Source organism: Gopherus flavomarginatus, chromosome 10 (assembly GCF_025201925.1).
Source record: "Gopherus flavomarginatus isolate rGopFla2 chromosome 10, rGopFla2.mat.asm, whole genome shotgun sequence".
Classification (NCBI taxonomy): domain Eukaryota; kingdom Metazoa; phylum Chordata; order Testudines; family Testudinidae; genus Gopherus; species Gopherus flavomarginatus.
Window position 1 is genome coordinate 23248959 of NC_066626.1, and position 13629 is coordinate 23262587.

General features: G+C 36.8%; 1 protein-coding gene across 13 annotated transcripts in view; it reads left to right on the forward strand.

Moving 5' to 3' along the window:
* The window catches only part of HYCC2 (hyccin PI4KA lipid kinase complex subunit 2), a 94911-nt gene extending 81817 nt beyond the window's left edge, over window positions 1–13094 (forward strand). For 10 of the 13 annotated variants that reach the window (XM_050916616.1, XM_050916621.1, XM_050916615.1 and 7 more), the window contains one exon: window positions 5312–13094. In XM_050916616.1, coding sequence (XP_050772573.1) covers window positions 5312–5916 — 605 coding nt within the window. In that variant the 3' untranslated portion in view covers window positions 5917–13094. The remainder of the gene's footprint in view (window positions 1–5311) is intronic. The other 3 variants (XR_007768367.1, XM_050916622.1, XM_050916623.1) reach the window with 3 other exon arrangements.
* The last annotated feature ends 535 nt before the right edge of the window (window positions 13095–13629 follow it).

The window sequence follows — 13629 nt, forward strand, 5'->3', positions numbered from 1 at the left end:
GTGAATTTCCTGTCGCTGTTAAAGTTGGGTTTGCCTAAGATGTAGATTCTCAGTGTTGTGCTTTGAATAAATTATTTTATATTTATTCCCCACACTTCTATTCACTAAAGCTTCACCATCTTGTTAGCCTGTGTGAGTGGACTGGCTGTAAACAACCACACCAATCCCCTAACTGGAATCAAGTTGTAACGTTTCCTGCCACTTTAAAACAGTGACTGTTTTTCTTCACAAATAGGTTCTTTTGGTGTTTGCTGTTGGATTTTGCAACAGCTGCCCTTGCAGCCACATGTAGTATTCTGTGAGTTGTCTGATATAGGTTCATTTTCTTTTAGTGAGTTTATTAACTTATCATCTGTACTTGGTAAGAGGTATGCTTTCATGCAGTGAATTTGATTCATGACTTCTCTTGGTGGTGGTGGAGTGCTTAATTCCCCAGGTTTTTAGCTGAAAATGTATTCCCAAGAATCCTCTGATCTTCCTAATCTGTTTCTGTAATTTAAGTTTTCTTTTCTGTGTGAACATTCCTTTGGCATTTCCAACAGCTATAAAGGTCACAATTTCTCTGAAACAAAGAAGGTGTTTGCAGACTGTTTTATATGTACTGCATACGCTTCAGGGTGTCCTTGTGGAAACAAAAATCTGAGATTCTTCTAGATTTGATGTATTGTTACCATGGAATCCACCACAGTGAATCAGCACGTAATGAATGAGGGTCACAACATCCCACTTCTTTGGAAAATAAGATACTTACCAAAACATGATGCTGTTGAAGTTTTAGAAACTGCTCCTTGGTGCGTAGTGCGTTTGAGCATGCTCAGTAAACGAGCCCTACCCCATCCTTACTCCATTTGTTCTGATTCGTCTAATTCCACTGTACTGACTGTTGCATGTGCATGTCCTGAAGGATATGGAGAAGTCCTGAGCTTTGCAGAGAGCCTTCATTAAAAATGGTTGCCAGGAATGTAGCCTTCCCTTTCTAACACTTGAGTTATTTTAAAATATCCATATCTTTTGACTTGTTCCTTTGGAGTCTGCATCACTTTGTATGGTTTTCCTGGATATGAAAGTGAAGAATATTTGAACAGATAACTGAACATAGAAAGCTGACAGTTGCATGTTTGCTCAAACTGTACAAACTTTGCCACTCAGTAATATTCTGGGGTGGAAAGTGCCCATGGAGCTAAAGCAGATTTGATTACTAATACTTAAATTATTATTTGTATGTTATGTATATTACCTTATTAATTGATGATGATAATTTTGCAGAAAACTTGAATTAGCAAATACCTTCAATTGAGTGACTATGTCCTACCTGACAACAGCATGAAACAAGAAAGATCTTTCTTGGTAAACCCTAGTAATCCCTTTCATTGTTCAAGTTTGTTTATGCATCTAATTATGAGAAGGATAAAAAGAATGAATATCCCTTTTAAACTAGTGTTTGGAACCAATACATGGAATGTTCTGCCGGTTTCCAAGAGGTGGCTTAGTGATGCCTCAGAAAGGATGTGTGTTTAAAAGGGTTACGTGATTTCATACTCTTCTGTTGGGTTGCAGCAGTAGATATACACAGTCATTTGTGGCCAGTAGATAATGGTAGGGGGAAAGCTGACATGGAACAAATCCAAAAATAAATGTAATACTTCTGCTGGATCTACTTTGTATTGACTTCTGTGTCGCAATAAAAGTTCATTCTTTAGAGAAGCACTAATTCCTATAGAAAATGTTGAGAAACTTGAAGACAAAAGCTGTGTGGTTGACTTGTCATTTTCTCTCTCATTTTCTCCTTTCCTTTCCAAGATTGTAGTCAATTATGGGGTTGTTCAGGAGAAAGATGTTGTTTTGATTGTTACTGTTCTGTAGGAAAAGAAGAAACCTACCACTTTTTCTGAGTTACCTGTTCCAAATAAGGGGTATAGAGAACTGAACTGCACTCTCCCTTTTCTTTGTCTTTGAGGGTAGTATTAAAAGAAAACTATCATCCAGCGGGATAACTGTATATATTTAAGCTGTATTTTACTGAGGTGAAAGACTTCACTCCAGTGAGAACTTTCCTGAGTATCTGGGATCTAACTAGAGAGAGATTTTCCTGCATGTTGTCTTGTCTGTTTTCTTCATTCTTCAGCATTGCTGTGCTGCCTGAGCCTCTGCATGGTTGCAGCATCCAAAAGCTTGCACCAAGCCTCTCATTCTCCTCTCTAAATTGAATGATACTTGACAGTTTTACCTTTCCAATTTCCTTCTGCTGTCTCATGGTGTTTTTTCTGAAGTAGGATAATCTGTTTAGCATCCCTGATTATTTTCTCATGAACACTTCGGTGTCTTCCTGCAAGTTACACATCATCCATTTGACTAAGGGAAGGTTGAGAGAGGAGGTGTTAGCTGCTGCCATGGTTCCTAATCAATGCACTTTCATTCAGTTTTGCATGATGGTATAAAAGAATATAAATGCTGGGTCTGATGGGAAAAGCTTCTTCTTTTGGTTTCAGGGTATTTCAGTTGTATCATCCTTTTACCAGCACCTTTGAGGACGGTGGTAGTGGGTGGTTCATAAAATGTCTCATTGTTTAATGTGGGGAAGTATTTGTGTGAATAAATGAGAAGACAAACACTTTTATATTTCTAAAGGACTGATTTGATCAAACGGGAAAAAAATAAAACCCATATTTTAAATATGTATTCAGGAAGTTGTAGTAAATGCATTTTAATAATTAGAAAATATCCCTTAGAGTTTAAAATGCTTGTCTTGTCCTGAGGCTAAAGTTTTTTCCAAGTATGAAGACTGCAGTACTGTGAAGTTGCTTACAGTTTATGGGAGGTTAAAGATTAGATTAATTCTATGAGGATTGCATAATAAAGCAGACCAGCATTGTATTCTACTGAGAATGGCTTTAGGTTAGAAAGTGGCTGAGTGCCCCTGGGGAGGCTGAAACCAGGAATAACAGTGATCTTAGCTTCAACAAAAAGGGTTTCCTACAAAGGAAAGGGACCCAAAAAAACCTGTCTGTAAAGCTGTTCTGCTTTCTGCTTCTGAAATATGATATGCATAGCCAAGCTAGATATTTTTGCACGGTGAAGGAGCACCAAGAGCAAAGTACTGGCCTCTATAGGCTGCAGTGTAACTTGAAAGTTTAAAAACAACTTGTCACCTTTGTCAGTGCACTGACAAAAGTCTGTGGAAGGGTAGGTTCATTCCTGTATGTTAGACTCATAAACCTTTTGCCACCATTTAAGGAGCTTCAGACAAGCTCTTTGGTATGTGCCAGAGCAGAATGAGCAAACTGCCACTGGAATAATGCAGCAGTTGAAGCCGTCAGACATGTAAACTTCCTGGGGTTTCCTGCAAGCAGTCATACTTAGGGTTATCACAGGGAAATCTGAAATTCTTACAATTTGAAGGCCTTATTTTTATTTTTTTTTAAAAGGTGAAATTTTGCTTTTTTAATTTTGAAAGTAAGACAGCTGGAGTGAAAATGAGCACACTTTCATTCAAATGCAAAAACTACAGTTTTTGAAATTCAAAGTCCTGTTCAAATACATGATAAATGCATATTTTGTCATGTTTTGTTGTAAAAACTACTTTATGAATTTCCTTGGGGTTTCAAAATGGCCTGAAACAAAATTGCATTTTTTATGAAAATACTTGCTATTTTTTGTACAACCCTTTTCATGGTATAGGACTGAAAGCAAGCACTTAAGAAGTAAATGCATCTGTTTCCTTAGTAATGGAAAGTAAGGGAGCAAAATGAAAACCACAAACTAGAAGTAGTTTGCAAAGGAACCTGCTGCCAGTAAATTTAGCCAGTAAACCAGCAGAGCTCATCCATCTTTGGACCCTGTCAAGTCAGACTTATTTCCAAAGGTCACTGACTTAATATACTCAGGGTCTGTCTACACTAAAGTTAGACATCTGCAGCTGGCCTATGCCAACTGACTTGGCTCCGGATAAGGGTCTGTTTAATTTTGCTTTAGATGTTATGGGGACCCTGCCACCTCACAGGGTCCTAGAGCCTGGGCTTCAGCCCTAGCCCGAACGTCTATACCAGTTAAACAGACCCTGAGCCCAAGCCCCATGGGCCAGCCATGGGTTTTTAATTGAAACAGATACATACCTTCACAGCTGGGTTTTAAACTCCCAACTTTCAAAACCAGACTTCAGGTTGCATCCTAGGAAACTGAGGCCACCTCTAGGTTTTCTCTGTTCTCCATTCATGGCCTGGAGTGATAGGTTGCTGTTTGACAGGCAGGTCCTGTTCAGAAGCACAAAGTCTCTTCCACAGTGTGCAGCACTTCACAGCTTAATCTTGTATTCCATATACAAAGAAGTATTTTATAGATAGAAGATATTTAGGCAGCCAGGTTACAGGCAATATGATGGAAGCCAGCTTCATGTAATTACTGGAAGTGCAAGGAGGACTGGGGTTTGGAGGAGAGATGACACATAGGAATTAGGGTTTATCTCCAGGAAAAAGTTTAGTCACATGTGCCACTTGGCATCTGCTAAAATCTAGTACACCTGCAGGCATGGTGGTGATTGGTGACCAATGGTCTGACCTGTTCCTAAAGGTTGTTGAGTTCTTGCAGCAACTCACATTGACTTCAGCAGGAGCTGCATTTACTGTATTCAGTACCTCTCGGGATGCAGCCCTTAATCAGGATAAAAATAGCAACCTAGGCTGAAAGGATTAGTGAAGGGGTTGTGAAGAATCCTTTAGACTGAATTGGGTAATGGATTGGATAGTCAAGCAGAGTTGTTCAGATGCTCACAATTATCTGTGCCTCTACTAGTAATGCTTGAGCTGATGAGTTCTACAGAAGATGGTGAATTAATACAGATGAGAGGTTTACCCAGATAAAAAGTATGTACACAAGAGGCTCTGATTCTCCTCTCACTTGTGTAAACAAAAGTGTAATAGATTTATACAAGTGTGAGAGAACCGGGCACAGTGCATATGAATGGAACAGAGAATAAATAAACCATGTGGAGCCTGATTTTTTGTATTTACACATGTAAATCAGGAATAACTCCCTTGAAGTGAATGAGGCTACATCAGTGTAAAATCAGGCAAGTGAGAGGTAAATCAGGCTGCTAGTGTAGAGTACTGGAATTTGATGCTGACAAAAGTTACTATCCACTACGTATAGAGGGAAAAATTTTGGTTGCAGGAATCAATTAACAAGTGGAAAAGTGTTTGGATCAGAAAGTGAAGTTTGTTTTTAGTGACATTTTGTTTACATCTGTATACATCTACTTCATGTAATGTGACTGTTTAGATTCTGGGTCTAATTTGTTTGTGTTGGGTTTTTGTAGATACTGAGGGTATAAATGGAAGAGAGGAATCCGTGAACTTCAATGATGCTGACGAAGGATTTTCATCAGGAGCTTCCCTTAGTAGCCAGCCAGTTGGGACCAAGCCTCTATCGTCCACATCGCAGAGGGGCAGTTTAAGGAAAGCAGCAAGTGGGCGTTCAGCTAAGGATAAAGAAACATCATCTGCCACTAAATCCAATGAGAGCCCTCGAGATTCAGTAGCTCAGAAGCAGCACCTGCACCAACCAACTGACCTTACTGCAGAAACAATTGAGATGACACCTACAAAGAAACACCTCAGCCTGCCTGCTGGGCAGGTGGTACCAAAAGCCAGTAGCTTGAGCCTAATCCGGACTGCTAGTGCTTCCTCCAGTAAATCATTTGACTATGTAAATGGTGGTCAAGCAGCTTGCATTGTTGGGGTTGGCACTGCGGGTGTTACTAATCTAGCAGCTGGCAATTCCAATCGGTTTTCAACTATCAGTCTACAGGAGGACCGGCTAGGCCAAGCTGGGGAAGGTAAAGATCTCCTTACTCCAGGGGCTCCCCTTACCAAGCAGTCTCGATCCCCAAGTTTCAATATGCAGCTGATATCCCAGGTGTAGCTTTGACTCCCCTCTTCCTCTTTAACCAACAGACAGTTCATCCTTGGGCAAAAACAAGAACCTTCATCCCACAGTGTGAAAATACTGACCATTGTGATCTCATTTGATTCAGTTTAGATATCATCCTGTATTTTGTATGAAACAGCAATAAATCTCCTCTCACTCCCAGTCCCCACCCCTTGTGAACATGGTTGTGAAGCAGTATAAAATGTACTGTATGCCTTTTCCACACCTTCCTTTCTCCTTGGGTGATGTGCAATCCATCATAGGCTGATCAGTCCCATTTCAACACTGTGAGACTAGTGATATTGGAGGAAATGGTGAATGTGATCCCTATGAGATGATGCTCTGGCTTTGTTAAGAAATAGAAGCGGGTTAGTTTTATCAGTCTATAGTACTGCAAAGACTACTGGATCATGATTTTTCTAGAACCAGGAGTGCCTCAGAGATTCTAATGTGACTTTGGACCTCTCTGAGTTTGTGCAGTCAGTTCTGGGAGAGGGGAATGTCATTGTTGCTTCTTGCTGACCAATGCACTTTTCCATTAAAATGAGAATTGTTCTTTTCCTTCCCCACTCTCCTACTTCTGAAACTCTTCCTGCTCAACAGTGGAGGCATGCCTATTACCAAGTCGTTGCCCCTCAGATAAAGAGGGCTGTAAGTAGAGAACGTAGGTCACAATGTGCTACTTATGGCGTTGTAGCCATATTTATGTTATATGTCTTCCCCTCCAGGACACAGGGTCATTCCGCTTACACACTGGAATTTGGAAAGGCCAAACCTGTTGAAATAATTCAAAAGTGGGAAGGAGAGACACACTTTCCCAGAAATAATTAACTACTAGCTCTGCTTCTATTTGTGTGAGGTGATAATCACTGAATTGAAACAAGCGTATCTTCAGGTAAACAGAGGGATTCTCAGGCTGCATTCTATGGTATCATAGCTGTTAGGGAGCCCCTTCTGCTTTCTAGGTGTTCCTAGCTCAGTCACAGCATAGATTAAGAAGTCTGTAGTCCAGACATAATCCTCCAAGGAGATGCATCAGGGATTGAGATAATGGTTTGCTGGAAACACTGAAGCATCAATGTGCAACTCTTTCTAGAAACAATGTTGGTATAACGGGGTAGTATTTTCTCCCAGAAGGACCGCACTTCACTGCCTTTGTATTTACAATCCATTGTAAATTTTGTAAATATCTGATCATTTTGCTGATGGAGACAGGCAGTCTCCTAGAAAACTCTGAACTCATGCCATTGAGCCAAGTCCTGAATCTATGTGATTGATGTATGGGCAGCAATTGCTACCTATGCTAGCGATCACTACTTAAAAGTACATTTCTGATTACAAAGGAGGATGTCCATCATATTTTAGCCTGTGTCTTTCTTTGGATAACTAAGGAGAAAAGAGGAAGTCTCAGTCTTTTTTCTCTACTCTGTTGTGACCTGGAAGTGTACAGGCCATTAACCCATGGAACAGATTAGAGTTACATTTTTTTATTCTGTAGGCACTTTTGTTTTATAATTTTCACTGTGGAAAAAATAGAAACAAATAGCTACAAATAACAGGCTATCTTTCGATTTATAAAGATTGTATGAAATTCAGAACTAAAATGGCATTACATTGCTAGTGGGTATTTAATGGGTTGGTTGTTTAAATGTTGTTTCAAGCTTTCAATTCTTCTCTTTTTAACACCCTCGTTTCAAGTAGCATTTTTTCAAAGCGACTTTCAAACTTATAAACAGGTAAAGGAAGACATTTTTATGGTTGAATGAGTTACTTGGTCACTTAATCTTCATATTTCACATTCAAAGAGGAATGATAACATTAAAAAAAAGAAATATTACTAAAGATAAATATAATTTCAAATTGATAAGGACCAATTATTCCTTTATATTAGTTCTTGAGATGGAAATGTAAGTCAGACGGTCAGGCTAGTTTTGGAAGAATCCCAATATATTTTTTCGAGTGTTTATTTTGTGTGTATGTATGTATGTATAGTAAAGATATATACAAAAATATACATACTGATGTTTGGTAGTTCAGCTATCGAGGTTCTATATTTTCCACGGTTAGTTTTCACCTAAGGGATTTATAACTCTTCTAAAAATTTTGCATCAGGTTAAAACTTAGCAAACAAGTTTCCATATCATGATCCATTTCTTTTACAAAATGCAGTTAAACCAGTTCAGCAAAATGAAATAGTCCTGTGATTTCAAATGGGGAGTCAGAGATGGGTGCTCAAATTTGAATTAAGTTTTAGTCACTTTTTAAAACCAGTTTTGCAGGTATTTAGTCCTTATTTTGGCGGAGTGCCTTTTGTTATATTTTATAAATCTGTTAAGTATTCATTAATCTGCTTTTGTGCGTATATGCACACTACTTTCACTATAATATGCTTATGGATAAGAGTTCAAATTCTGTCCCTATTAACATCCTAGATGTTCCACACTGTGGACTGATATGATACATAATAACTTGTCCAAAAGATCCTTTGACTGCTTCGTGTCAGATGTTCACTAATCAACCTCTCTCTATGTTCTGGAATGACTCATCCATTAACACAAATGAAGCAGCCATTATAATGTGTCATGTCAGTGCTATATATTGTTAATGCTTTTAGATGTGTCCATCAATCCATGTAAAGGTAGTTGTGAAATATGATGTACTGAGCTTTGGTGAACTTCAAAGTACTGTGGCATTAATTGAAATGGAAATGGAAATGCTTGGGATACAAACAAAGAATAATCAGAGTTGATTTTGGAGGGGGTTGTATGCTACTGTTAAACTAAGTACAAAACTATTAAAATAATAGGTTTCTGACAAAGATTTAGACTTAAGTTCTTTTTCCTTACCTCACTCTATTGTCTGTCCGTAATTATGATGTATTTGGTATGTAACATCATGCACTAGTTTTAGACCCCTGCAATAGTTGAGTACAGTTGCAGTATACAAGAGGTCAGAATGTAGAATACGACATTCCTCCTTATCTGAGATAGTATATATGCACAAATCTGAAGTGGAGAACCATGGGTACTGTAGCTAGGTGTAGATACACATTTAAGTAAAGATAAATGTATTATCCCTTGATTTTAGCATAACTGTGTACAATAATCTGCTGGCATTTGTAATTTGTTCTTTTTTCTGGGGCTTCATAATTTAAGGAAATATAAAATAACAGGCGTGCTAATTAAATCTTTGATCAGCTTTTAAGCTATTTCAAGTGACATTTTGCTTGAGCTGTGAGCCATTTTTCATGCAGGCAGCAAGATGACAATAGCTGTTTAAACGAATGTTGCAAGTGAAGATTAAATACCCTACTATCCATCCATTTAGTTTAGTTTTCAGAATATTGAGACTTTATACCTTATTGTACATCTCAAATACCAATTTGTGATGTGACCTTGAAAAAGCTTTTTTAGGAGTGTGGAGCCTGTCCTTCCATTCTGTAGCAGTGACCATTTTATCACACCAGTTATGTATTATATCAGATATTTGTATGGTTTGCAAATATAATAGTCTCAGATACATAAATCTGATATTTTCAAATAAATTCTCATATTTCTTACTAGCTTTTAAGGTAATTAAAATCATCTGCTTTGACATTGGAATAGTGAAAATACTGTTTTCTGACAAAATATTTTATTTGCACTACTTTTGTGAATAGTAGAATATACTGGGGCAGAGCTTTTTCTCACCATGTGAGGTTTGTGTGTGGGTAGGTACATACGTTGTCACATGATGACAATCAATTGCCTCAGTTGTGTGTGTATTGTATATAAATGTAAACATATTAGAAAATTTTGGGGGTACGATCCACTACTAAATAGTGGCAAATAAAAGGGGGTTGCTTTACTTTTTGGATAACTAGTAATTTAATTTTAAAGCTTAGTTCAAGGGGGAAAAATTCAAAATAATGATAAAAGGTTCACAAATATATTTTGAAGATTAATTTTGGAACAGATTATTCTACACTGAGGCCATTTTTAAATCAACAGTTTAAACTTTTTTGTTGTTCCAGATAAGCCAGTTGCTACCTCCTTTTAAGATAAAGGTGTTTTAATTTTCTTAAACCTGGAAACAATTCACACAAATGGATTGATAAGTAATTTCAGTTTGATTTTTTTAATCAAAAATAAAAAACTCTTGAAAATCAAAACAACCTGAAGATAGAAATGACCAAATTGACTGTTCAAAGAAAATAAATTTTTTAAATTAAGTTAAACAAAATACTGTCCCTCTAAATTGTGGAAAAAAGTGATAAATAGAATATGAGCTAAGCTATTATTTATTATGCACTGTACAAACAGAACAAAAAGACAGTCTTGATATTTTAAATACTAAATCATACAAACCCTAAGTTGTTGCAATCTAGCATTGCCTAACTCTAAGACATGTTACCTTAATATGTTAAACTTACTATCAAGTGCATTAGGTATATTTATTGTATCCATTGGTATTGTGAGAGTAGCATTGTGGACAGTGAACATGTATTTTTATTTCTCGAGTCAGGAATGATTGCAGAACTCAAGGGGCAAAGCCAGACGTAACTTGTGCCAGTCCATTCCAAACACATAAAATAAAAAGGGCAAATTCACTGTGGTGTACATGCACTGAGTATTCAGCTTAAACCAGACCATACAATATTTGGTATCTTGTTTGGTATTTTAAACTTAGTGTTTTGTTTCTAGGACCTGGGCCTTATTGAAAATTCCCTTGTTTCTCATTTATTCCTTATGGCATTTGGATAATCAAGGTTGTGCACTGCCTGAAAGTGTATTTAGATATTTTCTATGGCTGAAGTATAAATGAACATATAAACCCTTCTTTCAAAATTGTCATAATAGATCAGCTGAGAGCCCAGTATATATACCAGCCTATTACATTTTGATGGAAGACAATGGAGAGGAGTGGGGGAAACTGATCCGTCACTGGTACGTCAAAACAAAACACCTCAAGTGAATGTGAGAATAAGATTTCGCAAGTCTGGCGTACATATGTTTATATGACCATTGCTAATATTTTTAATATGGCTTTTTAAAATCCTGCCTTATTAAGCCGAGCTTGCAAAGCATAAAACAGGAAGAAAGAAAATAGATGTAGGCACTTAAATTGATTAGTAAATTTTACCTGAGGGTTGGCTAAGGTCAGTATCTGCAATAAGAATAAGTTCTGTTTATTTTGTAGTTATACAGAGAACCTCAGATACAATCTGGATGAGAAATGAACTTTATTACCCCAACCCAGACAGCTTAATTCTAGATTTAACTAAATTAGATGCAAACTGCTGTTTCTGTTTCAGGATTTAGTGTGATCCCTATAGGAGTATAGAAAAGCAAATTCCTTTTTATCTTTCCTACATGCATCAGACAGTATACCAAAAGAGACCATTAAGGGACCAAATGTAATTAAAATGGGGTCCATCCTTCAAAAAATTGTCCCTTCTAATGTAAAGGATTGCTTTTCTATTCCTGTGAGGAAACACAGATGGAAACAGTTGTACAGTTATTTTGAGATCCTGGACTACATTTTGAGCTAGGACTTTGTCAACTAATTATTTCATCATGAATGCCTATTACAGGTTTACAAGCAGTGAAGTGTGAGTGAATAGAGCAGAAGACTCCAGTATTTTGACTGAATATTTCTGTCAAACTAAATTTAAAAAAAATTGATTCCCAAACAAAAAAATTAATTGGTTCTAGAAAAATCAAGTTAATTACTGAAATGTCTTCAAATGAGCAAATAGTTATATCACGTCTGTACACAGATAATAGTTTAGATGTACCCTCCAATAAGACTAGACTCCTTTATGGTGCTTTGTCACTGTAGCTTTATTTCAGGTGTAGGACAATTGAGCCTGCTATTTCCCAGCACTGAGTAGGAAATTTAACAGGTTGTTAGTAGTTTCTCTAAGTAAATTAAATTTCTTCTCCTTGACAGTATAGGACTTAGAAGTGACAGAAAATAAGCTACTGAAATTTTCCCCTCCAGTTCAGACCATTCACTAGTCTTGCATATTTTTTTGTTTATGAAAAATGTTACTATCAAAAAGTACATGGCTTCTAATTTTCAGTCAATATGAGTTGGCAATCACTCAGAATAAATTACTTGTCTTTGCAAAGTATTCATGGGTTTGCTAGTGTTCAAAATGTTTGTGTATTCAAATATGACTTGGAAACACTACAGTGCACTTTTCTGCAAGAAAACAGTAAATACTTTTGTGCAAGGGCATTACTAGTTGGTTATTTATGGAATGAAACCATGTAATTAAGTAAATAACCTTAAGGGAGTCATTTAACTGCAATCATTTTTCCATATCAAGGACACCAGGCAAAAGCTAGTAAAGATTGTGAATAAGTAGATCATCTCAACACAATACATTTTGGACTTACTATGGTAACTTTTATTTGCTATAAGTAAACTGAGGTACCCTGTGCTGTGATTTTTAAATTTGTAATAAATTCCTCTACTTTACAATGAATCTTTTGAGTTTTACTGTTCGTGTAACAAAATAGAATTTGCAGTCAGTTTGATTAGCAAAATGAAACAATCTGCAAGGATTGAGATAGTATTTTCTTACTGTTTCTGTCATACAAGGTTTGTTTCTCTGGACTAAGATTTCTGAAGGATTTTTACTACTTTGGCATTTTATGTAATTTTGTCATTGTCACAAAAGGAGGACAGGCAGCAAATAACCTACTTTCTGTGGACAAATCTGTTTGGCCAAAGGGCTTGAATTGTGTAGATGCCCTTTTTTCACTAGTGTGTAACCCTGCATGTTGGTATGCACTTCCAAACATTCAGGATATAGTGCTGGTGAAAAACTAAGCAGAATGGGTAGTAAATGCAGTCTCTGTTGCATGATGTCCTTTAACCTGGGACAAGTGAAAAATCTTCATTCTTACAGAGCTGAAGATAACACACATTGAAGATCATGTTTTTGGTGCATGTAAACCATTACCCTAACTGTCTTACTGAAACTGGTTAATGCTGTTGATTGTTGTTGAAATGTGAAATGTAGTTACTGTTGACCTTGTATATATTTGCCAGAGATTAAAAAAATAAAGAATATTTTAAATCACTGTAAATAGAGATGTATAAAATGGAAAACAGTCTGCAATGCAGAATATATATATACACACAATGTTAAATAAATATTGTTGTTTCTGGATGAATGCGTACACCTTTTGTCAATTGTACTTTTTAACTTTGTGCATGGTTTTGTTTAATATATAGATTTGTTTCTGTTAAGGTGTCAACATGTAATGGATCTTTCTATATGGTTTCTTAATGCAAATGGTCATTTTACAAACTTAGATGATCTATGATGAGTGCAGTGGTAAGGGAGGAGTATTGGACAATTAATATGCAGTATATATCTGTCAACACTAATAGAACATATTTCAGATTAATATCCTGCTAATGCCAATTTACCTGATAACTTTCCTTGGGTGTCAGTCTGTTGTGTAAATACACTTCATCCCATACAAAAGAGCATTTTACTTTTTCCAAGTAAACTTAATATGGAGTAAAGGAGGCTATCCTTGTGAAGGAACAGGAAGAAGAGGAAAGTGCAGAGAGTAAAAGGGAGGAAGAAAGCCCGGAGGACACAGGTAGTGAGAAGATAGTGTATCATTGTTACTGTTTTACAAATGGAATTGCATAAGAACTAAGAGAGACTAGTTCTTCTGAAAATATTGGAATATGCTTAAATCG